The sequence below is a fragment of the Apodemus sylvaticus genome, chromosome 7, assembly GCF_947179515.1.
Source record: "Apodemus sylvaticus chromosome 7, mApoSyl1.1, whole genome shotgun sequence".
In the NCBI taxonomy this organism is placed as follows: domain Eukaryota; kingdom Metazoa; phylum Chordata; class Mammalia; order Rodentia; family Muridae; genus Apodemus; species Apodemus sylvaticus.
In genome coordinates this window covers 8,177,099-8,203,761 of record NC_067478.1, presented here as the reverse complement: position 1 = coordinate 8,203,761, position 26,663 = coordinate 8,177,099, and the positions used below count along the sequence as shown (strand labels likewise).

Genomic DNA, 26,663 nt, shown 5'->3' with positions numbered 1-26,663 from the left:
GGGATATAATTTATGTTCTTCATAATTTTCCAACTTAAAGGGCTGAGTTTTTTTCTAATTCATTTCATAAGTCCTGGGGTTGTTCATAATACATTTTCCTTTAAGCTAAAGGTAATTTTTATTACAGGCCTACTTGTTCAGGTTTTAAAAGTTCCCCAGGTTTTATTTCATTCCCTCCCCTCCCTGCCCTGCCCTTCCCTTCCACCCTGCTTCTCTCCCCCCTTCTTCTTCTCCCTCCTCTTCCTTACCTTCTCCCTTTCTTTTATCCCCCCTGGCTTTCTGTTCCCTTCACCCTGTCCCCCCTTTATCTCCTCCTTTCTCCTCTTCCCTGTAGGCATGGATTTTTTTTTGCAACCTACTTTTAATAAGGGTACAATCTCTCCTCTAGCCCATCACCCAGCAGAGATAGTGGAAAGGTTATTGGGATGTTGGGTAAGTGGCCCTGTTCAGCAATAGCTCTTTGGGGGCGAGCTCTATCTTCTTAGGCAGCAGTTCAGTCTCTTAGCAAACACTAAATATGACTTAGCAGCTGCAGACCAGTCCCCTCAGCAGGCAGACACCATGCACGAACCAGCAGCTGTTGTCCAGTTCTGAAGGAGTCGGTGGGCTCACCAACTGGCCTGAGGTGAGGCCGAGGAAGTGGCAACTGATGCATGAACCTCTCAGGAGCCTCACGGGAAGCTCTTGGGCGGGCTTCTCTCAATGGCAGCCTAGTGAAGAATAGTGAGGAGGAGCGACCCAAACTAATGCTCAGTCAGTGCTTGTCTCCCAGTGTCTGTGGGGACATATTTATTCTTCTTCCTCAAATGTGTTCTTTCAAGTATCTGCTTTAGCAAGATGTCATTTGACATAACTGACTTTCCAAAGAAATTAACAGTTTCCACTTGACTTCCCCTTCTGTGTTTTCCTCCTCCCTTTCCTTCCCTCCCCTTTTCTTTCCCTTCTCCCCTCTTCCTTGTCCTCTCCCCATCTTCTCCATCCATTCTCTTCTCTTTCTTTCTTCTCTTTCTTCCCCCACTCTCTTTTCTTCCCCTCCCTTTTCCCCTCCCTGGCTCCCCTCCACACTTTTCCCTTCATTATTCCTTTCTTTCTTTCTTTCTTTTTTTTTTTTTGATTTGGTTTTTTCTAGACAGGGTTTCTCTGTGTAGCCCTGGCTGTCCTGGAACTCACTCTGTAGACCAGGCTGGCCTCGAACTCAGAAATCCGCCTGCCTCTGCCTCCCAGAGTGCTGGGATTACAGGCGTGCGCCACCAATGCCCGGCTATTCCTTTCTTTTATATGAAGCCAGGCATTTGTGGGTTTGAATATACCTTAGAGAAGGAATGTCTGAGCATGCCCAGGAGGCTTTAGTGTCTTCCCAGGCAGGAGAGTAGCCAAGATGTTCCTGATCAGAAGGGATTTGTAATAACTCACTGAACAGAAGATGGCCAAGCGTTAAGGAGATACACCACATATAATTTTATAGTTCAGTGCATTTTATTCTTCTGAAGTCAATTGTCTACAGAATGAGCTAGAGAGAGCACTTGAGTCCTTTAAGGTTTCACTAAGTAGATGGTGACGGTGGATGAACCAGACACAGGCTCGCTGGAGTCATGGAGCTGAATACCACGCCAATAGCAATCCTTCAGGCGACTCTTTGTGACTTCGTTAAATGGAGCTCGCGTATTTTTATCTGCTCACTTTTCAACTTACACCTTATTGATTTTTATCGCCTTAGAAATGTGGCGATACTTAATGTCCTAAGAGATAATGTGAAGTGAGTACTTTTGTTAACCGTGGAAATAAGGAGAAACAATCAACTATGCCAATATTCTCCTTAAATATTCCACTCTCATAAGAGAAACATCAATAGGGATTACAGGTTTATGTGGAACAGTGTAGCTACAGCAGCTTTGAAATTGGAAATGATCTAAAGAGATTTATGTGACTTAGACAGAATTTGTAATTTGTAGATGGTAAGAAAAATACCTTTTTAAATTAAAGGTTAAAATTTGAAGAAAATACTTCATTGAGAAAATAAGCTACGCCAACTGATTGTATTTGCACATAGTAGGCAACCAAGTGATTGTACTTGGATGGCATAGTAGGCATATGTCAGAGTAAATGTGACAACAGCCTGTCTGAATAGAGGAAAGAAATCTGAATTAAAGAAACAAACACATCCTAACATTGAGACAGTTTTTATTCATCCTTCATGGTGGCAAGTATCTAATCCATTCGACAATGTGATTACAATAGAATATAACTTATGTTTAGGAAACCCCATATACTATACACAGTCCATTAATGTTAAAGGTAAGAACTTGGAAGAATCACAATAGTTGATTTGACATCTTATACATTTCTAAGGACATTAAATCCTTTTCCGGTTTTGTGATCTCTTTCCCCACCCTTCCCCTATAAGAATGGATGTGAGACTCTCTCACAGTTGGGCCACTTTTCTGGAGCAGGGGCTGGTGGCATCTTCTAGGCCTAGGATCCCAAAGATTCCCTTCTTTCAATCTAGTTGCCACAATTCCCTTAGGAGCCTTGGGAAAAGCATTCTATGTCTATTTCTTTTAAAATAGTGTCTTAAGAACTTGCTTTGTAGCCAAAGATGACCTTAACAATCCTCCCTCCTCCTGCCCCCCATCTCCCAGGTGCTGGGCTTACAGGTTTATGCTACCACTCCCTACTTATCTGATCTCAGAGGATCATGAATGGCAGACAAGCACTCTACTAACCAAGCTATATCTGTAGCTTAAAACTCGTGGGCTGGGGAGGCTGCAACATCTTGTCTCTTGCCTCTGCTTGTATTTCAAGGCTATATCTGTTAACCTATGAGCAGGCAATTAGAGAGAAGTTCTTGTGATTAAAAGTCACAGCTCTGCTGCATGTTCAAGAACCAGATTAACTATCAGGTCAGGTCCGCCCATTTGGATTGTTCCTCCTTCCCTTCCTGCCCCCTCCCATGAGACTGGCCATCCATGTTCTCTGTCCTGTCCTCTGGTACTCAGGATGCCAACTCTCCAATAGATCCACCCCCTTAAGTTCCAAGCTCCCTCTCTTTTGTTCTTCGACATTTTGCTTGCAAGTATTTCTGAAAACTACTTGGCCAAAAAGATCTAATTTTCCCTAGAGGATAATTTCCCACCTACCCAATCCCTGATGACCTTCTAGCTACTTTGCCAACAATGTCCTCATTCTTTGTATGGAATACTAGCCTTTGGTTCATGACTCATAGTACAATATATGCAGTAACAATATGAAGCTACTTTCTGTTCCTGATCCAAAGCATTAACAGGGCATGGGCTGCATCTTTGTGGCATCTTTCTGTCCATACAAAGCTCAATTGGCTATTGATATTCCCGTTTCTTTATGATGTGTGATCTTACATCTATGAGTCAATGAGGACTCACCTACTCTACTGGGGTCCTGATCACCTGATCAGACTCCCCAGAATTCAAATCAGTAAACACTATATCAAATGAAGTACCAAATGGCACACGTCGGTTTTCTATTGCAGTTCACCGGTAGGATAATTACACTGAAATAACTGTTTTTGGGGATATAAATATCTCAACAGGCCTCTTGGGGCGGCTCAGCTTTGGTGTCAAGAAAGCACTGCCGGCTCCTGCATGGCATCCACAGGTAAATTCAGTCTCCCATTTTTCACCTTAACTTTTATTTAGGGAAAAAGCAATTGTCGGGATGTCTCCATCTGAGTGGCATTTAGAAAACATGGCTGGGGGAATAACTAGGTCAGTGAAGTCCTTGCCATGTGTGGTAGCCCACACATGTAATCCAATGTTGGAGAAGCAGACGTAGGTTGATCCCAGGGTCTCGCTGCTGTGCCCATCCAAGGCTAATCAGCCTGCTCTGGCCAACAAGAGGTTCTATCTCAAAAAACCAAAGAGGTGGATGGCATCCTGAGGAATGATGCTGAAATTTGACCTCTACACACACACACACACACACACACACACACACACACCCTCTAAACTGTTCTCATCCCTTAGATGTGGAATCCCATGGACGGGTAACTTGGATAGGAGTCCTCAGTAGTACTTCCCATCTCCCTAGAGCAGCTGGCCAAGCCCCTCTCTGATCTCTTTCTTTGACACTGCAGGGCTGACTCGGTGGCCTGGAACCCTCACAAGATGCTGATGGCAGGAATCCAGTGCTCTGCCCTGCTCGTCAAGGACAAATCTGTGAGTTTTCCTATGTTTACAGCGATCCAATGCACTAGACACTCCATGGTTGCTCATTCCTTGATGTCTTGGACTAAGTGTAGATGATCCCCAGGGAATGGCCATGAACTTGAAACAAGAGATAAATAGACTCAGAGGAAGAACTTGTATTCTCTAGTAGCCTTGTGCATTTGATTGAGGCATTATATAATCTTATCTGTTAGTGAAAAATATGGTCTCTTATACCCTCATTTGGATTATACGTTAAAACCTGACTTTAAATATCTCTCTCTCTCTCTCTCTCTCTCTCTCTCTCTCTCTCTCTCTCTCATTGATTTAGTCTGGGATTTAAGTCATCTCAAAAGTTCTTCTACCAGGAAATTGGAACAGATGTGTGTCACACATTACCTCAGACGTTTAATATGCTTACTGGGGACTTAGGTGTGTGTTTCTATGGGAGGGTATTAGTTAAGAGCTGATCTCCATATGCAGGCTTACCAGGGATGGCTTGCTCAAGCCCTTTCTGGAGTATGCTGGAGAGAAGGGTGCTACTCTGGATCGACTGAAGCAAGTGGGACAAGGGCGGCTGAGCTCCTCTTGGCCAGAGGCATGAGCGACGTGCTTCGTGTGGGTTAAATAAGGATCCTGTGGGAAGTGGCCCAGGCTGGGAAGTGCCACTTCGTTCTTAGAAATGCCTCCTCAAGATCTGCCTGCAGCATGTGGGTGATCTTTCCCAGCCATCTGTTTACCTCAGAGGGGACTCCCTTTGCCAATGGGAAAGTAATTTCTCTTATTTTTTTAAAGGAGTTTTATTGCAAATGAAAAACATTTAAAACTTGAAGTTTTACTCTTACATGTGGAGATATTTAAATGACATTTCTTTCTTTTTTAACAAAAAATGTGATACTTTTGTGTTAGCACCCTGTGTGTTCTGACAGGGTCAAACAGAGTGTCTGACCAAAATTAAGATTTTGCATCTACAGCAGTGACTACTTTCAGGGGTATGGTCTGCCTCCAAATGTTTTCTTAGGTTGGTTCTAGTTGATCATTCATAGGTTGGTTATGGTTGACTGTCTTCACAGTCTGGTTAGAGTTGATTGTCTTCACAAGTTAATAAGAGTTGACTCTCTTCACAAGCTGATTAGAGTTGGCTGTCTTCATAGGTTGATTAGAATTGACTGTCTTCACAGGCTGACTAGAATTGAGTGTCTTCACAGGCTGATTAGAGTTGACAGTTTTTATGGGTTAGTTGCTGTTGACTGTAGTCACAAGTTAACTATGTGACTGACTTCACAGATTGGTTATACTTGACAGTGTTCCCAGTTGGTTATAGGGGACTATCTTGATTACCACCTGATCCTTTTGATTTAAAAAAAATTTTTTAAACTGTGAGTTGATTGTATTTCTAACTGGAGGTAGTTTAAGATTCTCATGCCATTTTGAATCAAAGAACACACTCAAGTTACTCACAGATGCATATTTAGGACAGGATAGAAATAGGTGTAAACCCAACTTCCTCTTGGACTAGATTCAGGGACAGAAACATCCCAGATGCACACTGTGTGCCAGGCACTTGGCATTTTCTTCCTCCCCTCCTCATCCAACCTGAATGACAAACTATCTGTTGGAGCGATGTTCTCAGAAATGGAAAATTTAGACAGAAAGTTCTGAGTACTCTTTATATAACTCCCTAGCTGCTCTGTTCTTCCTTCTTCTCTGATCATATTTGAATGACCTATCAAAGAATTGCCTCACATTTACATAAGTAGGCAATTATACTTCTGAATCATATACCTCATTAGTAAGGGTTACATTTTCATGTTTTGAAAAATGAATTCTTTCCTAAATTGCAGTGATAACAATGGTTCCCCTCCCATGGCGTGATGAAGAGGGTAACAGAGTTGCGTTCACTGTGCAAGGAACTGAGCAACTGAAGCAATGTTTTCTTGAGGAAAAACTCATTTTTTACTTAAGTGGATTAGAAAGCTCAGCCGTGAGATGGGAGAAATGTCAATCATTTCTGGAGGGTTTTTTCTTTGAGAGTGTCTGTCTCATTTACACCTGCCTTCTCTGTAGTATTCTGCTTTAAATTCAGTCAATCTCCCAATTAATGGATTTGACTGACCCAGACAGGCCCTACACTGTGTCTATCCTAAGAGTTGGGCAGTGAATAAGAGACTTTTCCCACAGTCAGAGAGTTTATCAGTGCACAGAGAAGATGACAACATAACCGGCATATTTACTTCTTTGTGTGACGTGTGCTTCTATACATACATGTATGCAAATGTGCTCCGTTGCTCGTGCCCTGGACAGCTCTCCGCCCAACCCTACCTGCCCTTGGGGGTTGGGGCTGAGTTGGCACAGAGTCAATGACACAGCCTCTGGGTACAGATGAGAGATGCTGCAGGAAGCTCATCTGAGCACTGTTGCAAGCTCCTTTAATACCCTCCACCCGGGCCCCCATTGCTCCCAAGAAAGCATCTCTTCTAAACAGCAGTTTCTGATTTTGTTTTGCACCAGCAATCCTTGGTCTTTCAGTCCTCGATTAGGTCCTCCTGCAGGAGATGCTTTTGCAGCTGCAGGGCCACCAGCATTTACATAGAGGCAGCCCTGCTGTTCCTGCTACAGTGCTCACCATGCGATAGTACAAGACAGAACTTCTCAACTTCATTATCTGAGTTTGTGTCTCTCACTGAGCCCAGAATTTGCCATTCCTTCTTCACTAGCTGGCTTTGAGTCTCCAAGCTCCACCGGACCCTTCCCCAGAGCTGGGAGTACAAATGTATACCACTGTGCCCTGCTTTCGTGTGGATGCTAGAGATTTGAACTTGGGTCCTCATACTTGTACAGCAAGTGCTTTAACCACGGAGCCATCTTGCCAACCTTACCTATATTTGACCCTGTGCTTGGTCTTTTGATAGAAGCACCAAAGAACACCAAGGTGCCTCGGTTCTAAGTGAGGTAGCTATTACATTCTTGTTCTCTTCTTCTCATCCCCAGTACCCACCAAACAGCTTCCTTTTTTGATCTGTAGGTCATAGATCTGGCCAGTTTGGTGCAGAGCAGTTCAAACAAGGCTTTGAGTCTCTGCTCAAGACGATGCTCATGAGATGAGCATTCTCCCCTCCTTTCTTACTTGTGTGCAGTGGTAATAGAACCAGACACATGGACTTCTGGCAGTCACTTTGTGAGTGTAAAGTTAAACCACCAACATGGCCATGGTGTCAAAGAAGAAAGATGAAAGTCTTGCTCTGGGCAAATAACTTTGAATTATTGTGACAACTCCAAAAACACCTGCTTTCAGACTCTGTGACAGGATTCAAGTGACATGAAATGTCCTTGTGGCTGAAGCCATCTCCATTGGGTAAGCTGTGTGCACAGGAGAATTCACTCCCCTCTAATACAGAGAAGAATGTAAGATGGAGAAATTGCAGCAGGGAGACGCGGTATCCCAGGTGCAAAGAACAATATGTGCAGATTTTCTAAGAAAAGAAAGTCCTTGTTAAGTTCCAAAAGCTAGAAGGAGTTTATTGGGGCTGACGGAAGCACGGACGGATGATAATGTTAAAATGGGCAGGAAATGGGATGGAAAGTTTAAGATGTAGGCAGACCACACCACGATTTAGAGTTCATCCTAACGATTTCTGACTTGATATTTAGAAAGGGAGAGAACATTAAAATTAGACAGTATTGGGACTGGAGAGGTGGCTTGGCATTTCAGAGCACTGCGGCTCCTCCAGAGGACCTGAGTATAGCTCCCAGAAGCCACATGGTGGCTCCTAACTGTCCGTAGCTCTAGTTTCAGGGGATCCGGGTCCTCTTCTTGCTTCCTTGGGCAGCAGGCAGGCATGTGGTGTACATATACACATGCATGCATGCAAAACACCTATACATAAAGTTAAAATAAATCAATCTTTTCCAAGAATGGAAAGTATTCACCATCTAGGTGGGGCTTCCTGTTTGCACAGGTCCTCAGCGCATGCCCAGAATCTTGCTTCCCAGATGAGTCCAAATCCTGTCAAGTTGACCCTGAGTATTAACCATCACAGCTAGGAAGTTATAACAAATATGCTATGACATCCTATATCTACATCAACTCTACAGGGCTGAATGGTCGCCTACTTCAGAGAGATGAAGGAGAAGGAGGTGTCGAGGTTGACTCTCTAAGTACTAACATGGTAACTGAGTAATTTAGACTCTTTAGTGAGGTGGGGTGAGGAAGGATTTGATCATGAAATCTCTTTATTACAGTGTTTTATATCTACAATGTGTGAATACAATCCTCTTTATTACAGTGTTTTATATCTACAATGTGTGAATACAATCCATTCAAGTAAAAGCAGCTGACCTATATGAAGAAGTCTTGGCTAGAAAAGTCTACCTAGAGGATGCTAGCTATGGTGATTGGAAGCCTTCAGAGGCTGTCTTTGTGTTAGGGTCACCATCACCGTGATGAAACACCATGACCACAAGCAACATGAGGAGTAAAGGGTCTATTTGGCTTACACATCCTGAATCACACAGTCCACTGAGGGAAGCCAATGTGGGAACTCAAACCTGGAGACTGACGCTGATGCAGAGGCCATGGGAGAGTGCTGCTTACTGGCTTGCTTCTCATGGCTTGATCCTCCTGCTTTCTTATAGAATCCAAGACCACCAACCCAGGTGTGCCACTCACAGTGGACTGGGCCCTCCTCCATCAATCCCTAATTAAGAAAATGCACTATACTATACTAGATTTTGTGGCTATCCTAGATTTTATGGAGCCACGTTTTCACTTGAGGTTCCCTCCTATTAGATGACTGCAGCATATGAAGTTGATATGAAATAACCCAGAAAGTCTTGAAGAGCTTCGGGCATTGAATAGAAGACCTAGAACTCTGTGGGAAGGCTGAGTTGGAATGGCCAGGAAGATAGTCGGAGAGTGATGTAATGGATTCAAAGAAAGAATGTATATGGAAAAATGTGTGTTGTGTTCTTGTCACTGAAATTTCCACAGGAAAAGATAGTCTAACAAGCAAAGAGACGAGCAAGTGTATTTAAGCCAAGTTGTGTGTGACACTAGAGAACTTAAAAATAACAAACTGAGGCTGGGGAATATCCCACAGTGGTAGAGTTTTTGCCTAACTTTGTGAATTTCTAAGTTCAACTCAGCTTTAGGTTAAAAGACTTGAAGACCAATGTAGGATATTTTATCACACTGTGAACCCCAAGATTGTGTTATTTAGTGAAAATATCTGTTTCTAGTTGTAGTGTGGCTCTACCATTGGCAGACCCCTTCAATTCCTCTGGCTGAATACAGACACACCCTTAGTACACATCTTTAATCCCAAACAATGAAGGTAAAGTTAGTTTGTAGAAGGAAGCACCCATGATTGAAAGTGATATCTGAATGGCAGACAATGTGATGAATCAGAAAGACTTGACAGAATAGGATATATCCAACTCTCATGAGAAGACAGAGGGAAAGGAAGCTACTTAAGGGCCAGCGAAGGGAAAGGAGAGGAGGCAGTTTTATCAGGAGTTTATCAGAGACAGGATAAACAGCTTGTTAAGAGAGAACAAGCTAGACATAGGTGAAGACAGAAACAGCAGAGAAAGAGATGGAGCCAGAAGATTAGATCAGATTGTCAGAGTAAGTTTGAGACCAAGCAAAGCAATTCAGGAGAAACCAAGAGAAGCCAGATTGAATCAATCAGCATGGAGAGGAGCTTTAAGCCAGAACAGCTGAGTCGAACCAGCCAGCCAGAGCTCAGAAAGAGCTGGAAAGGGTAAACTCATTCAGCAGTTAGCCTCAGAGGCTGAAAACATTCTAGGCCTAGAGTAAATTGTATGGAGGCTAGAAGTTTCCAGGGCTAGGTCTATGTTAGCAGACTGGAGCAGTAAGCCCTGGAGACAACAATTACCAAGAGAATAGAAGATAATTTACAGAAGACCAAGTGAAAATAGAGTTTCTGCAGCCAGCCATACAGAAGTATCACCAGAGGAGGAAAGTACTGGCGGGTGGTTCATCATGTTTGCTCAGCTTCCTCTCTGTGCCAGACAAAAACCTGGGAAAGGAAGACCTGCATATGGGGGAAAAGTCAAGGAGTTCTTTTATGACCACTTACGGGAGAAGAGTGTCAGAGCGACCTCTGAGCTGTCCCACCACAGAATGCTGTTCTTAGTGACTTAGTGAGTGACTTCCATTCTTTGTCACTATATCAGTTCCTGCCTTGTCACTGTGGAAAAATACAACTTAGAGGGGAAGGCTTTATTTTTGCTCCTGGTTTCTGTCTGTCCTAGCCAGGAAGGGCTGGTGGAGTTCATGACAGTGGAAGGGCATGGCTTCCCTTGTCCACAACGTGGCACACCAGGAACCAGAAAGAGTGAGACAAAAAGCAGTCAGGGAAAGGACACCCAAAGGACCCACATTTGCGACCTACTTCTGTCTGCTTGGTCCCCACTCCTAAAGTTTTCACAACCTACCAAAACAGGGCCACCAGCTGGGGACAAAATAGTCAAATGCATAACAAGCCTGTGGGCACGTTATAGACTCAAGCCACAGCATCCCATCGCTGATTCCCAAAGGTTCCTGGCCATCTCATAACATAAAGTGCATTCAGTCTAATTTGAAGAGGCTCAAGAGTCTTAACGAACCAGCATTGCTTAAAAGTCCACATTCAACGTCTCTTCTGAGATTTGGGGCATACTCTCAGCTACGAGTCACTGTAAAATCAACAATCAGGTTATATATTTCCAATATACAGTGGCACAGAGCAAGCATCCTCAGCTAAAAAGCAAGGAATGGGGAGAGAGGAGGCCAAGAGGACCAAGGCAGTATGGAAACCCAGCAAGGCACACACTAACCCCAGGAGCCCAGCTCATGTCTTCTACCAGGACACATAGAGGCATCATTTGAGCTCCAAGGAGCTTGGAAAGTCCTGATTCTGAGTCCCTGCCATTTGCAGGACACTTGGTCCCTCTCAGGGTGGCCTCCCTGTGCTGCCTACAGCTTTCCTGGGCCTTCCATCATCCTGAGGTGTCCATTGCAAGTTAGACTTCACCCTCACAGCCTCATGCCTAACTCTCTCAGGGGAGAGAGCTAAGAATCTTCGATTTCTTCCACCCTAAATTATTCCTTTTGGGAATTTAGAGATGCGATCATTCACATTACATAGATACTGGTAGCTCATTGCTAAGCCCTACTCAGACCCGAGTGTACCTTGATTGCTCCCCTGTGAATGGTGATTTTAATTTAGATGCCCATCTGCAGTTGGTGTAAGGGTTAACTCTAGTTGAAAGACAGTAAATTAGCATAGACAGTGGTAAGGAAATGATCTTCCTAATTTATGATCTGTAGAGTGTTCCAGGCACAGTTCTGAGGGTTTGTTGTGGTATGCTGACTAATCCTCTGCCTCAGTCAGGGGTCACTGCAGGAACAAAGCACACCTCCATTCTTAAAGCCATATTCCCAGGAGCCCCCTTTGTACCGCTAGGATGAAAAGAAAGTGAGATGGTCTCAGGAATCTGTGATTATAAATAGGTTGACCGCAGGTGTAAGAGGTGTGTGCCTGTGCAGCTGTGGAGGAAGAAAGAGCATGTTCCGATACTTTGATCAGAAATGAAAGGCCACAAATTCTATCTGTGGCACAGATGCAGAAGGAAAAAAATCTCAATATCTACCTTTCAATTTCTGAGTGTTTATTAGAAGAATTTTAGTTTTCAGAGGACTCAAAAAAAAATAAATGTTAACAGGGAACAGCTCATCAGAAGTCCTTTGGAGTGTTAACACCTCTATTTAATTTCTACCCACCCGGTCAGTTATCTGGCTTAACTGCAAAACCTCCTGTTTGAACCCAGCAGCTACAGGAAATTCAAGTGGCAGCTTCCTGGTTTTTTATTTGCCCAGATTACGCTGACACTATGGATTGTTTTTGTTCTGTGTGTGATATGTGTGAGCATGTGTGCATGTGCTTGCATGTGTATTGGTAAGCGTGTGTGTGCATGTGTGTGTGTGTGCATTTGCATCTGTATGTGTGAGTGTGCGTGTGTGTGACTAAGTTGATGTTGGGTGTAATGTCTTCCTTTATCACCCACTCTCTATATTAATCACCGAGGCGGGGCCTCTATTTGAAGCTTTAATTTGCCAATCTGGCTAATCTAGACAGCCACCTTGCCTAAGGACTTCCTGTCTCCACCTCCTGAGCACTGGGGTTCCAGGGGGATGACCACATTTATGTTAGTTCTGGGCATTCAATCACCCATCGAGCTATCTCTCCAGCCATAAAACACAATGCATTTTTAAAAGCCCATGTCCATCTTGATATTTCTATTTTCAAAGTGATAAAGGAAAGAATGAAGAAGGAAGGCTCACAGAACGCTGCTCTCTGAAGCTGCCCTTCGCTCCTTTCCTGCAGCATCCGTACCTTTAAGTGGATGGGTACCCACCTAGTCACCGATCCACAGAACGTGCTGCACAGTTTGCTTTTGCCACCCAGCCTTTCAAACACAACCAAGAATACAGTTCTGCATCGTTCTGTAATTTAACAGCTGAAAAGCATCCTATCATTTGATGTGCTGTAGGCTGCATAACTGACCCCCTTAAGATGGACTAATTAAACGTTTTAATTTTTTATTATTCTGCTTCTTAGAAATTATATACACTCGTGTTTGTCTGCATGTGAGTGTAGGTGCCTGAGGCCAGAAGCATTGCATCCCCCTGGATTAGAGCAACAGGAAGTTGTAGCTGTCTGATATGGGTGCTGGGAACTGAACTCAGGTCCTCTGCAAAGGGTGTACCCACTCCTAGTAACTGAGTCACCTCTCCAGTCCCACACATTATAATTTTTGGTAATTACAAATTTAACCGCCATCTTAGAGGCTCACTCTGTAAAATCCCAGAATCTAAAGAAGCATGACCAGCGTTCATGATGATTTTCTGTACTTGCTTTGTTATTTTCCTTCAAAAGTTGATTACATCCTCACAAGGAGAATAGAAGAATACATGCGTTTAACCTTTGACATCAGAGGGGTATTTAGGGATGTCACAGTGCTAGGCAAGATGTCTGTTCACTTGTAGACATGGCTGTAGGCATCTTCCTTCTAATCTTATCTGGAGGCATTTTATACGTCTTCTTAGGCATCATCCTTTGCTTCCAAGGTTTCAGATGTGTAGCCTGAGAGACAGGGGCTCATTCTTTTCCATTCATATTCCTTCTAGAGGAGGCTCTGCTGTAGGTCTGGTGGGTTTTTTTTAAGGGAAAGGGTGGGAGGAGGAAGAAGGGAATTTATTCAGCACACAGCTATTGAGGATGGGTTCTGGGCCAGGCAGGGCAGTGGAGAGAGAGAGAGAGAAAGAGAGAGAGAGAGAGAGAGAGAGAGAGAGAGAGAGAGAGAGAGAGAGAAAGAAGGGTGGAGGAAGAGGAGAGAGAAAGGGGGAGAGAAGGAAAAAGGAAGGGAAAGAGGGAAGAGGAAAAGAGAAGGAGGATAGGAGAAGAAAGGAGAGGAGAGAAAAAGGGAGGGGAGGAGAGGGGACTGATCCCCTCTCCCACCATGGTTCCCTCCCCTCAAAGACAGAATTTCTGCTGGAATCATACACTGGGGTATTTAGTTCTTCTCATCTGCATTTCTGGTTCTATTCCAAATAGCACGTTACTGCCATGATCACTCTTCTGTGCCATTCCAAAATACAAAGGGAGGGAAAAAAGAAGAGAAATCAATAGATTTTCCCATCCTAGAAAGTAGAGCGATTGTATCTGCTTCAGTGAAGATCTCCTTTCTGCTCTTGCGTTTTGTCCACCTGAGCAGAGGCGTTTCCTCGCATGCAGAGAGCCCACGTGCCTTTGCTGGACGCACGCAGTATACATCTCTTTCATGGCAGTCCTGCTCACTGGGGTAGGAGAGGAGGGAGGCAAGCCTTGAAGTGACTGGTAGGGAGAAGCTCGTCCGGTTCAGGGGATTCCCATCGTCCCATGCCCGATGCAGCCAGAACCAGCATCTTCCGGATGCTCATCTCCATCGTGATGCTTCTTCTCTGGTGCTTTGACCAAGTGGAGAACAGCATCACTGTGCCAGGACTAATCCCATTCGTCAGGGACAAAATAGACATTTCTTTGAAAATTTATCTGTATGTTATGTATGTACATGATTGCATGTTTATGTGTATAGCGGGGAAGGGGCAAAAGCCAACATTGACTGTCTCCCTTAATTTCTTCCTTATTTTTGAGACAGGGTCTCTCTCTGAACCTGGAACCCATTGGTTGTGGTAGATCAGGTCCCAGGATCCTCCTGGTAGACCAGGCCCCAGGATCCTCCTGTCTCTGCCTCCCTGGCACTGGCTTGCAGAGGCATGGGACACCACACCTGGTTTTTTATTTGAGTGCTAAGGTTAGGCACCCAGATCCATAGGTTTGTGTCGCAAGCATCTTCCCCACTTAGCCCTCTCCCAGACTATCTACTCTTAAAATCAAATAAACACAGATCATTTTCTTTTCACACAACTGCTGTGCACATGGATGCTTCTCCAGCGGCATCACACAAAGAAGCAGGGGGCTGTCAGTCACCAATAGGTGACACTTATTTTTACCTTTATCTAAGGAAAGGGATTATAACATCATCAGCATCTTGTGTTCAAAATCCACTGTAGTCATCTCCTACCAACAAACCAGTACACTTGAGTTTCAGTGTTTGGTTGTTGGTATTGCCTCAGTCATTAATTTTAATGAGGGAGTCTGTGCCACGTTTCAGATCCAGGCTCCTCGTAGGCTGGTACATTAATTCTGTTGCTTACAGAGTCCCTAGGGTGTGTTATCACACACCCATGATCTCACACTCCAATATCAATCATTAGTTACTATCTAGACATAGACAAGCTCAGGTCCTAATTTGAAGCAAGAGCCAGCTGCCAGCAGAGGCTGCCAGTGGCCCCCGGGATCAGCTGTCACTCGAGCCCCTCTTGGACAGAATGGGCCTCATTCACCCTGCAGTTCCACTCCATAGTACAACCACTCACTGTCAGTCAATTAAATTCAGTAAAGACACTTCTTAGCCGAGGAGATAGCACAGTTGGAAAAATACAGGCTTTGCAGGCATGAAGACTTGAATTCACGTAAAAACACGTAAAGGTTAGCTGAGTCAGGGACTTCCAGGTCTCAGTAAACAAGGTAACCGGAATTCTGGGGAATGGCAGATGGGGCTGTCCTCTGACCCCCACATAGGTCAGGCTCATGAACACACATACATATGTGTGCCTAGTACATGCATAAATTAACTAATAGAACAAGCACCCAGAAGCAGCTGAATTCCAGTATCCTTCCATTACCAAATACTAATGCATATCCCTCAGTATAATCTACTGTCTTTTCTTACACGACCTGGTGTTTTATGTCCCAACAAGTGTCTTTTTTGGAGGGTAAAATGGAGGTATTAAAGACATTTTAACATAGGATTTAAGCACAGGAGTTAAAAGAAAGGGATACCTCAAGAGAAAGTACGGCACACACCCAAAACATGCCTGTGAGTACCTCAAAGATAAGCTGTGACAACCGTCCCTTCTCCTGATGGCCTGTGCTAACTGCTGTCTGTCTCATCCTCACAGCAACATCTGTAGCACCCCCCACATCCATCCCAGGTTGACACTAACGGTGTTTGCTCTGTACCAGCACCGGATGTGTTATTTGGATGCTCGGGCACCCAGTAATAAACCGATGATTCATGCTCTCCGTCCCCAGACACCAGAGCGTCTTTCCCCCAGGAAGTTATTTTTGCTTTGGAGTCTAATGAGGCTGGGCAAGTAGAGGAGAAGCCTGCGCTTCTGTACTTTGCTGGATCCCTTTTGCCCCTTTGAATGAGCAGGGTGGCATTCGCCATCTGCCTACCCCACGTGCTGGCTGGGGCTGCTCCTCGCAATGTCACACCAGGCGTCTTGGTCTAGAGCGTCCTAATTTCATCCTTGAATTCCCCCAAAGCTCTTGGGTGAGTGCCACCAGGTCCTAGTGACTGAAACATCATGCATTTCATGTGCTCTGAGCAGAGGAGCTGGGGCGACGCCCACTATCAGGTCCCATCTCTTCTGCCTGTCTAGTTCCAGAGAGCCCCGAGCATGTGAGAATCTCTCTGGTGCGCTTTCAGGTAACAACTCTTGGAAGCCAGCTCTGTTCAGTATGAAACCCCAACCTTCATTTCAGTGAAAATCATGACAAAGGACTCCCTTTTTTACTAAGAAATAACCATAAAATAATTTAACCTTGTGCCCTTCTGTCATTGCAACTGTCCCAGAAAGAGGCCTTTTTCTTTTCTTTCCTTTCTTTTCTTTTTTTAATTCACAGACTAAATCTTTCTTATCCTACTTGGTGGCAATCCTCTAACACAGGAAGATTATATAAGTTAAAAATCCAAGAGAAAAAGAAACATAAGGGGGTGGGGAGCATGAAAGAAAGCCTGGGCTGTAGGTAATGATGAAAAGATGCAGTCCGTAATTAGCACGCACACCTGCCGCTGTGGGTAGGCTAAAACTCGCGTTTAGCCTGTTTCAAGCACTCCAAATGTCTGCCTGCATTTGGCTCTTATTTTTCTGTTGCCACATGACAACAGAGTCTTAATCTTATTTCCACCCCACTGGAGTGACTTCTTGGAATAAGCGCTAAGCCTGTTTCTCCTTTGTGAACCTCTGGCTGTCAGATCTGTGGCCTCCCAAGGCTGAAGCCTCGAATCGGGGTTTTGTAGCTTTGTGATGCCCAGAACAGAAGAGTTAAAGAGGGCAAGAAGTCAATTATATTTTTTGGGATTTCCTTCTCGGCTTATTCAAAGTAGTGTTAGTCACATGAATTGAAAACGGAATCTGGTGAATGACCCAAAGGTGGTGAGTCTAGTTTGCTTATAAAGATGTTCAGTAATTGTGCTTAAGGTGTAATTTGTCCAGAAAATGCCATAGCATATATTGAAGATGAATTCACAACTCATTTGTGAGCTGGCTAGAAGGACAGAATCAGCAAGACAGAAATGTATCTTTTACATAAGGCTCCTAATGCCCACGGAAGTGCGACGCTGGTCATGAAGCTTCTGTTTCCAAGCTGTGGGGATGCAGAGGGCTCATGCATACTCTATAGCAGGCGTGCCTGTCTGAGAGGTGTGACAGGAACCAGATATGGCGGGCGACACCCCTAACCGACACCCATGAGGCAAGGTTGTGAATTTGAGGTCAGCGTGGGCTATTGGTGAGCTCAAGGGTAGCCTAGGCTTGGATGTGAGAGTCTATCTCAAAATGCAAAAGACAAAGAAGGAAATCACAATTTATGGAGATTTGCAAAGTAGGGAAGTGTAGCATGGAATATTCTAAAAAGAACCCATGCTACCACAGGCAAGGCACTGGCAGGCAGGCCAGCCTGGTCTCATCTTGGCAAACCCTCTGACCTGGAACTCTGAAATCTCTCCACCTGCCTTGCTAAGTTCCCCTGGTGGGTGGCTGCCACGCCAGCCCCACGGTTCCAAATTCCCATGGCCTTTTGGGGTGCACTTCTTGCAACCAGATGCTTTGCCGCCTACTTTCTCTCTGGAACCCTGTTGATCCACAGTGTGAATGAAGGAAAACACTACACAATCTTAGCTTAGAATCAAAAGGCAACATAATCACCTGGTGTGGCAACTAGCATCCTAATATGTAAGCCATTCTAAATTGAATCCTCCGGTATCCGATCCCAACAGATCTGCCACCTGAACCAGGGCCTCTGCTACCTACATTTTGGTTTCCATGTTGCAGTTCACCAGCCATGTACCTCTCCTCTTCCGCCATCCCTTTCTCTGACCCGGAAGTCCTTCTTACTTGCCTAGTGATTGGTTCCTTGAAATCTATTCATTAGGGAAAGGTTCCCATGAAGTCCCCTGAGTACTTCACACCTCATCCCAGCAGCCACTCTTGGGGAATTAGCATCAAAATACAAACAGCACTAGGGCTATCTACAACACATCCACCCTTTTGTCCAATTAAAAGGTTCTTTCTCAGATATAAATTGAGCATTTTGTAATTTATAAAGTACAAAATACACCTAACACCCAGTCCACCATCTTTGTCAATTAAATAGAATACTCTGTTATCTATACTAACGTAAAAAGGGCTTATAAATCCATATGTTATGTCCTGGCTAACTTGTGTACTCTCTGAACACTATCTTCTCAAATATGTTCTCTCAATGCTGAATGGCCTGGGTTGGCATGAGACTATAACTAGACTTTCAACTCTGTCAGAAATCCAAGAGCAACTAATACTATCTGAAAATATAGGAAGCCTAACACAACTTCCAGAACTGAGACAAATTGCAGAGACAGCTGCCTACCTATACAGCCCCAGTAAGTTCAGCAAGTTGAACCATTAGTATTCAGCTTTCTGGCCCAGGATCATCTGACAGACCTTGAAAAACAGGAATTATTAAGGACTAGCTTATTTTGTCTCAGCAGAACTAAGCTGTCTTAACCTGTAACTTGTGTCCTCTCAAGAACAGTACAGGTTTATAGGAGAAATTTCTGCCCAGTGGCGACCTAGCCACAATGTACAACCTCACCTGGGGGTAGAGATGCCCAGCTGCTTCTTTGAATCCATGAACGGGCAGCTGTTAGGAGCAGATTTGTCTTGAAAACAAGTGAATAAATAACATTAAATGTCACATTCTGTGGATTTCTGGCGTTTTTGAAAACTATCTGTGTAAAGTAATCTGGACGGTTGTCTATTAATTACTCTCAGCTATGTCTAATAACATACCTTGAAAATACCCTAACAATATGAAAGGACTTTAATTGTACTGTGTAGCAGTGCATTCAAATAGCTGGGAGATCAGAAGAGGTGAGGTGTGTGTGTGTGTGTGTGTGTGTGTGTGTCTGTCTATATCTGTCTCTGTGTGCTCACTGTCTTTGTGTATTTGTGTATATGTATGTGTGTGTGTGTATGTGTCTATGTGTGTGTATGTCTGTGTGTTTATGTGTATGTGTGTGCACGTGCATGCCACAATGCACCAATGGAAGTCAAAAAACAATTTGTACCAATTAAAGTTAAAAAACAACTTGCAGTTGTCAGCTGTCTCTGTCCACTGTGTGGGTTGTGTGGCTGGAGCTCAGGTCATCAGTGCTGACTACAAGAGAGCATATTAGCTAAGCCCTGGTTTGAGCAGTTTCCTTAAGGACCTCCCAGCCTGGATTTCCACATTGTGTATGAGGGTCTTAGTCTGCAGACCAGAATGAAGAGCTTTGACAGCGACCACCCATGGAGAGGGAGAGACAATGGTAAGCCTCAAATGTAAACACACAGCACTGTAAAGCAAGCAATTACACTAAAGCCAAGAGCACATAGCCAGAAACCCAGACACCCTCTGTGTCTTTCTTCCTTCTGCTAATTTTCCTTTTTAGTTTTCCTCAGTAGTCAGACATTCCCCCAACCTCCGAAAAGCATAATTTCTTTTCGTTCCTTTGATTTCTCTTAAGAAGTTGTAATGTGTTTCCTGAGCTTGTTGTCATTTCAGTGTATTCGAGCCTTTTGTTTATGTGCTGGACTCTGAGGGAAGTGTCACTGTGTTGCCTAGGGTAGCTTCAGACTTCCAGCCTCCAAGCCATCTTTCTGCCTCGGCGTCTGGAGTTCCTGTGCCAGCTGTGTTGGTAGGCTCCCCCCATACTCTGGAATAACATGCTGAGATTCTCCCTCTTTTGTCCTAGAGCATGTGAACACACCACTTGATTCGTTTGTCCATTCTATTGCTTGTAAGCACTTGGGTTATTGCAGGTTTGGGTTTTGACATAAATTTTCTGTGAACATTTTTTTCTTTTTGCACATATCTTTATTGCTCACGGAATCTTGGAAGTCCCATCTGGAATCATTTTCCTTCTTGAAGACTGTACTTAGGAATGTCTTATTGGCTGATTGGATAGCATATTGTGACTTTTTTTAAAAACGTGTCTATGTTCCCCATGTCTAGAACTCCAGCGAGTGAGTTCCTTTCAGGACTTTGACGATACATCCCCTTAGGCAGACTTTCCCCTGCTTCTTGGTATTATGTTTAAATGTTAGCAGTTTAAGTGTCATTTCTTTTACGATGAAATGACTTTTTCTTTTGGTTTCTGTTAACATTTTCAAGCTTTTAAAAATTGTTTGCTACTTATGTTCTAAATATGAGTTTTGTTGAATGTCTCATAACTCGGCTTTTTAAATCTGCGGAATGATGTTTTTTATAAGCTCAGAAAGTTTCTGCTTGGTTATGTTTCTGCCTCCTTATCTCTTTCTCTGCCACCGCATCCAAATGCCCGTTGGGCTTCTTCATGTATTGCCTTTTGGCTTCCCCCTATTATCTATTGTGCATGTTCCATCATCTTGTCCATTTTAGATTTGTGTAGTGTGTGAACAGGCATGCGTGTGCCGCGGTGCGTGTGTGGAGGTCAGAGGACAACTTTCAGGAGTCAGATCTCTCCTTTTACCTCGCTGGTTCTAGGTAGAGCTTTTCTCTTCAGGTGACAAGCTCCTTTACCAGACAAGCTGCCCAGCCAGCCTCACGTTTGACATGAAAAGGCTTCTATATATGAGTATATATGTGTATTTATGTGTGTGTGCATGCACACGTGTATGGCTGGGTATACACACACATGTGGGAGCATGGATGCAGAGGAGAGAGGACAACCTTGGCTATCTCTCCTTAGATGATATTCACATTGTTTATTAAGACAAGGTTTCTCCCTGGCCTGGAACTCACCAGGTAGGCCAGGCTGGATGCCCAGGGACCACAGGGATCTAGTCTCCACCTACTCAGAGCTGGTGCAAACGCACACCATGCCTAGATTTTAACATGGGTTCTGAGGACACACCTGGCTCACTGAACCGTCTCTGTAACCTACTTTCGTCCTTCTGGGCTCCACTGTGGATGGCTTCTTCTGACCTTCCTTGAAGTTCAGGGATGTGTTCTTCTAGTCAGTAGAGTCCTGACAATGTTGTTCCCTGCATCCTTATTTTATGTCTGTTGTGTTTTTAGATTTCTTATTGTTGGTTTTTTTTTTAATTTTTTTATTCGATATAATTTATTTACATTTCAAATGATTTCCCCTTTTCTAGCCCCCCCACTCCCCGAAAGTCCTGTAAGCCCCCTTCTCTTCCCCTGTCCTCCCACCCACCCCTTCCCACTTCCCCGTTCTGGTTTTGCCGAATACTGTTTCACTGAGTCTTTCCAGAACCAGGGGCCACTCCTCCTTTCTTCTTGTACCTCATTTGATGTGTGGATTATGTTTTGGGTACTCCAGTTTTCTAGGTTAATATCCACTTATTAGTGAGTGCATACCATGATTCACCTTATGAGTCTGGGTTACCTCACTTAGTATGATATTCTCTAGCTCCATCCATTTGCCTAAGAATTTCATGAATTCATTGTTTCTAATGGCTGAATAGTACTCCATTGTGTAGATATACCACATTTTTTGCATCCACTCTTCTGTTGAGGGATACCTGGGTTCTTTCCAGCATCTGGCAATTATAAATAGGGCTGCTATGAACATAGTAGAACATGTATCCTTATTACATGGTGGGGAGTCTTCTGGGTATATGCCCAGGAGTGGTATAGCAGGATCTTCTGGAAGTGAGGTGCCCAGTTTTCGGAGGAACCGCCAGACTGATTTCCAGAGTGGTTGTACCAATTTGCAACACCACCAGCAGTGGAGGAGTGTTCCTCTTTCTCCACACCCTCTCCAACACCTGCTGTCTCCTGAATTTTTAATCTTAGCCATTCTGACTGGTGTAAGATGAAATCTTAGGGTTGTTTTGATTTGCATTTCCCTAATGACTAATGAAGTTGAGCATTTTTTGAGATGCTTCTCTGCCATCCGAAGTTCTTCAGGTGAGAATTCTTTGTTTAACTCTGTACCCCATTTTTTAATAGGGTTGTTCGGTTTTCTGGAGTCTAGCTTCTTGAGTTCTTTATATATATTGGATATTAGCCCTCTATCTGATGTAGGATTGGTGAAGATCTTTTCCCAATTTGTTGGTTGCCGATTTGTCCTCTTGATGGTGTCCTTTGCCTTACAGAAACTTTGTAATTTTATGAGGTTCCATTTGTCAATTCTTGTTCTTAGAGCATACGCTATTGGTGTTCTATTCAGAAACTTTCTCCCTGTACCGATGTCCTCAAGGGTCTTCCCCAGTTTCTTTTCTATTAGCTTCAGAGTGTCTGGCTTTATGTGGAGGTCCTTGATCCATTTGGATTTGAGCTTAGTACAAGGAGACAAGGATGGATCAATTCGCATTCTTCTGCATGCTGACCTCCAGTTGAACCAGCACCATTTGTTGAAAAGGCTATCTTTTTTCCATTGGATGTTTTCAGCCTCTTTGTCGAGGATCAAGTGGCCATAGGTGTGTGGGTTCATTTCTGGATCTTCAATCCTATTCCATTGATCCTCCTGCCTGTCACTGTACCAATACCATGCAGTTTTTAACACTATTGCTCTGTGGTATTGCTTGAGGTCAGGGATACTGATTCCCCCAGATTTTCTTTTGTTGCTGAGAATAGTTTTAGCTATCCTGGGTTTTTTGTTGTTCCAGATGAATTTGATAATTGCTCTTTCTAACTCTGTGAAGAATTGAGTTGGGATTTTGATGGGTATTGCATTGAATCTGTATAGTGCTTTAGGCAAAATGGCCATTTTAACTATATTGATTCTACTTATCCATGAGCATGGGAGGTTTTCCCATTTTTTGAGGTCTTCTTACATTTCCTTCTTCAGAGTCTTGAAGTTCTTGTCATACAGATCTTTCACATGTTTGGTAAGAGTCACCCCAAGATACTTTATACTGTTTGTGGCTATTGTGAAGGGGGTCATTTCCCTAATTTCTTTCTCAGCCTGCTTATCCTTTGAGTATAGGAAGGCCACTGATTTGCTTGAGTTGATTTTATAACCTGCCACTTTGCTGAAGTTGTTTATCAGCTGTAGGAGCTCTCTAGTGGAGTTCTTTGGGTCACTTAGGTAGACGATCATGTCGTCTGCAAATAATATAGTTTGACTTCTTCCTTTCCAATTTGTATCCCTTTGACCTCCTTATGTTGTCGAATTGCTAGGCTCCTGTTGAAAATTCAACGGTGAGCATTAATCTCCCTGACACTGAACACACACTTCCAGCTTGTCTTTGCTAATTTCAACCTCTGGGCTATTTTCATCACCACCAACCCCCCCACCCCCCACCCCCGTGTGTGTGTGTGTTTGTGTGTGTGTGTGTGTGGTGTATGTGTGTGTGTGTGTGTGTGTGTGTGTGTGTGTGAGAGAGAGAGAGAGAGAGAGAGGGAGAGAGGGAGAGAGGGAGGGAGAAAGAGGGGAGGTGGTTACTACCAGATCACCTAGAAAACGCCCTGTTCTTCACGATGGTCACATATTTAATTTTTACCTTATGGCCCAAGATAAAGCAACTTCCTTCACGAAAGATTATATTTTCCTTCTTCTTGGTCTCAGGGGAGGTCATAATTCAAAGGTTAGAGCTCAAAAACTTTCTAAATCTCTAGGACATGGCTTGTTTATTTTAGGGTGGGGACCTTAGGGAACTGGATAAGAAAGGGACAATTTTTTCCTGGCCATGGTGACATTGAACCCCATGAATTGTTTCCTTCAGGCTATTGGTGTCTACCATGAGAGGTGATAATCACATCAGGCTCATGGTGGCCACAGAGCTCCCTCATCCCCCCATTCTGACTCTCATCTTGAGGAACCTCCCCTAGCCTTCCCAGATCTCAGGACAGAAATATAATAATCCTCCCCTTCACATGCCATCCCGTCTTTGCACAGTGCATCAGTGGTCCCTGCCCTAGATGGGTCTGAGACAGGACTCTGTGGAGTTTATGCTTTGCTCCAGCTCTTCAGATTGTGTTCTGTAGGAGGATTTCTGAGGAACTGATTGATGAGCAGGAAGCTTTTGACTTGTAACCTTCAGCCTCGGCTCATTCGACGTGGACATCGGGGGCATCTGGCGTCGGGACACCAATTACTCTAATCCCCTCTGTTCATCTCACATAATTATGGCACCCACTGTGTGTCCATATAAGGCCTGATCTACTCCCTGAGTAAATTCAAATGCTAACAGGAGAGACTTTAAGCAAATATTTAAGATGTGATTACTTTTAGCAATGTCATGAGTAATAGGCGCTAATAAAGTGTAGATCAGGAGAGTGAATGTCACCAGGGGCTAGCCAGAAAACTTGGTTGTCTCAAAGATGGTTTTGTGTGTCGAAGGGTGCATGCATGTGAGTTATACACAGACACACATGTGTGGGTGCATGTAGAGTCGAGAGCCTTCCTCCACTGTTCTCCACATTATTGCTTTGTGACAGGGCATCTTACTGAACAAAAAGCTCGCCATTTGGACAAGGCTGGTAGCCTCATAGATCCCTGGGTCTGTCGGCCTCTGCAGTCCAGTGCTGGAGTTGCAGGCATGCTTAGACATGCGAGACTCTTTCCATGGGCACTGAACGTTAAATTCAGGGCCATAATCTTACAGACAACAAGTGTTCTTACCCACTGGTCCACTCCATGCACCTAAAAATGACTTTGAGATGGCCAGTTCTTGATATTTTCTTTCTATAACCCACACAGTCATGATAGTATAGAGAGCCACATACAGCAAAGATCATAAAATTCATATGGTCATCGGCCAACCAAGCCCAGGAGTCCAGACTTGTCATGCCATCACTCAGGAGCCAGAGGCTGGGGGATCATGGGTTCAAGTCCAAGTACATGAGACTTTACCTAAAAAGCAAGCCATAGTTTTCCTAATGGATGTGTGTTAATATATTAGTATTATATAGTTATATAGCTATCATATTATATTATATAGTATTATATAGTTATTATAGTTAGTATTATATAGTTAATATATTAGTAAACATGGGTTAGTAGACACGTTAGCACATGCATGTTATACATGCCTGTTGGTGCATTGCTAGTATATATGAGTTAGTACACATCACATCTTAGTACATGCATGTGAGTTCATGCCTAGTGGTACATACATGTGACTGCATGCATGTTAGTCCACATATTAAATACACACACATGTTGGTATAGTACTCATGTGTGAATTATTTCTCTTCCAGAACCAATTTCTTGGTTTCTGTAATCCTGAGAGTTTAACCCAGCTTATGATAGTTTCTTTTTTAAAACAAATATTTGTTTGTTGGTGACAGTGTATGTATGTGTGTGTATGTGTGTGTGTGTGTGTGTGCGCGCGTGTGCGTGTGTGTGTGTGTGTGTGTGTGTGTGTGTGTGTGTGTGTGCTCTTCTCCTGTAGAGGCCAGAGATTATTTTATTTAAAGGTTATTATTCCCAAGCATTTTCTGTTTATGCTTCCCAATAGCTTTACAGAAACGTTTAATTTTACAAACTTTGTATTGAATGTTTTAAATATTTATTTGTGTCTTTGTGTATGCACAAAATTTTAAATATTTATTTGTGTGTGTGTACAATTACACACACACACACACACACACACACACACACGAGAAAGCAAGGCAGTGTGCGAGTGACCGTGTGCTCACAAGGGAGGTGGAAAACTCGTGTGCACCATAGCATAAGGTCAGAGACTAAGTTCTGAGGAATTGGTTTTCACCTTCCATCCTGTTGAGGCAAAGCCTTCCCTGTTGATTCTGCTGCTTGGCATGGTCTGAGTTAGCTTGTCTGGGAGCTTCTAGGCCATTCTGCTGCCTCCATCTCCTGTTTCTCTGTCTCCTTGTAGGTGTGCTGAGATTGAAGGTGTTCACTACAGGGTGAGCACCTGTCATCACTTTAGCTTTTCCCAAGGTGTCTGGGAGTAGAACACCTATGTGTTCTCTTTTTTACACACGATGAAAATGTACCTGCTGTGGAAAATTTCAAGCACAAACAATAAAGACATGTAGTCCCTACCACATCCCTTCAATGAATAAAAACTCTGCCCAGCACACTGATACCTGCCCCTTCCTCCCCATTTTTGTATTATTAAGATAAGGTTCAGCTTGGAGGAAAGGCTCAGCAGTGAAGATTGCTTCCTGCTCTAGTTGAGGACCAGAATTCTGTTCCCAGCACCCACATGTAGTGCCCTCCTCTGGCCTCAATGTGAAACTGCATTCGTGTTTGTTACCAGACATAGCCACACATAGGCACACAAAATTAAAGATAAAAGTAAAAAGAGAGATTTAAAAGGAAAACAATCTTAGATGTTACATGATTTTACTAAAATTGAAACTTTACATAAAAGTTTCAATTCTGAAGGGTTTCCATATTTGGGGGCAGGGCTGGAAATTGGAAAGTATTTGCTAAGATAACTATGGGTCCTTAGACCCGTTGACATGTCCATGTTCTGCATCTGGTGTTTTGTTCACCTTCTAATTGTAATGCTGACATAGGGGACACATTTAGAGCGATGTTTGTGTTTCAATGCTTGGCCTGATCTTTTTTACTAGTTCTCGGAGGTGTAAAGGAATCCTCTTTCTTTTCCTGAGATAATCACATCAGAGTAACTTCCAATTCTGTACTGGT

The 26,663-nt window shown here is 43.7% G+C and overlaps 1 protein-coding gene across 1 annotated transcript in view; it reads left to right on the top strand.

Moving 5' to 3' along the window:
• Gadl1 (glutamate decarboxylase like 1) overlaps nt 1–26,663 on the top strand; it is a 141,020-nt gene that overhangs the window by 26,543 nt on the left and 87,814 nt on the right. Inside the window, exons 9-10 of the mRNA XM_052187048.1 lie at nt 3,566–3,630; nt 4,109–4,190. Of these exons, the coding sequence (XP_052043008.1) occupies nt 3,566–3,630; nt 4,109–4,190 (147 nt within the window). The remainder of the gene's footprint in view (nt 1–3,565; nt 3,631–4,108; nt 4,191–26,663) is intronic.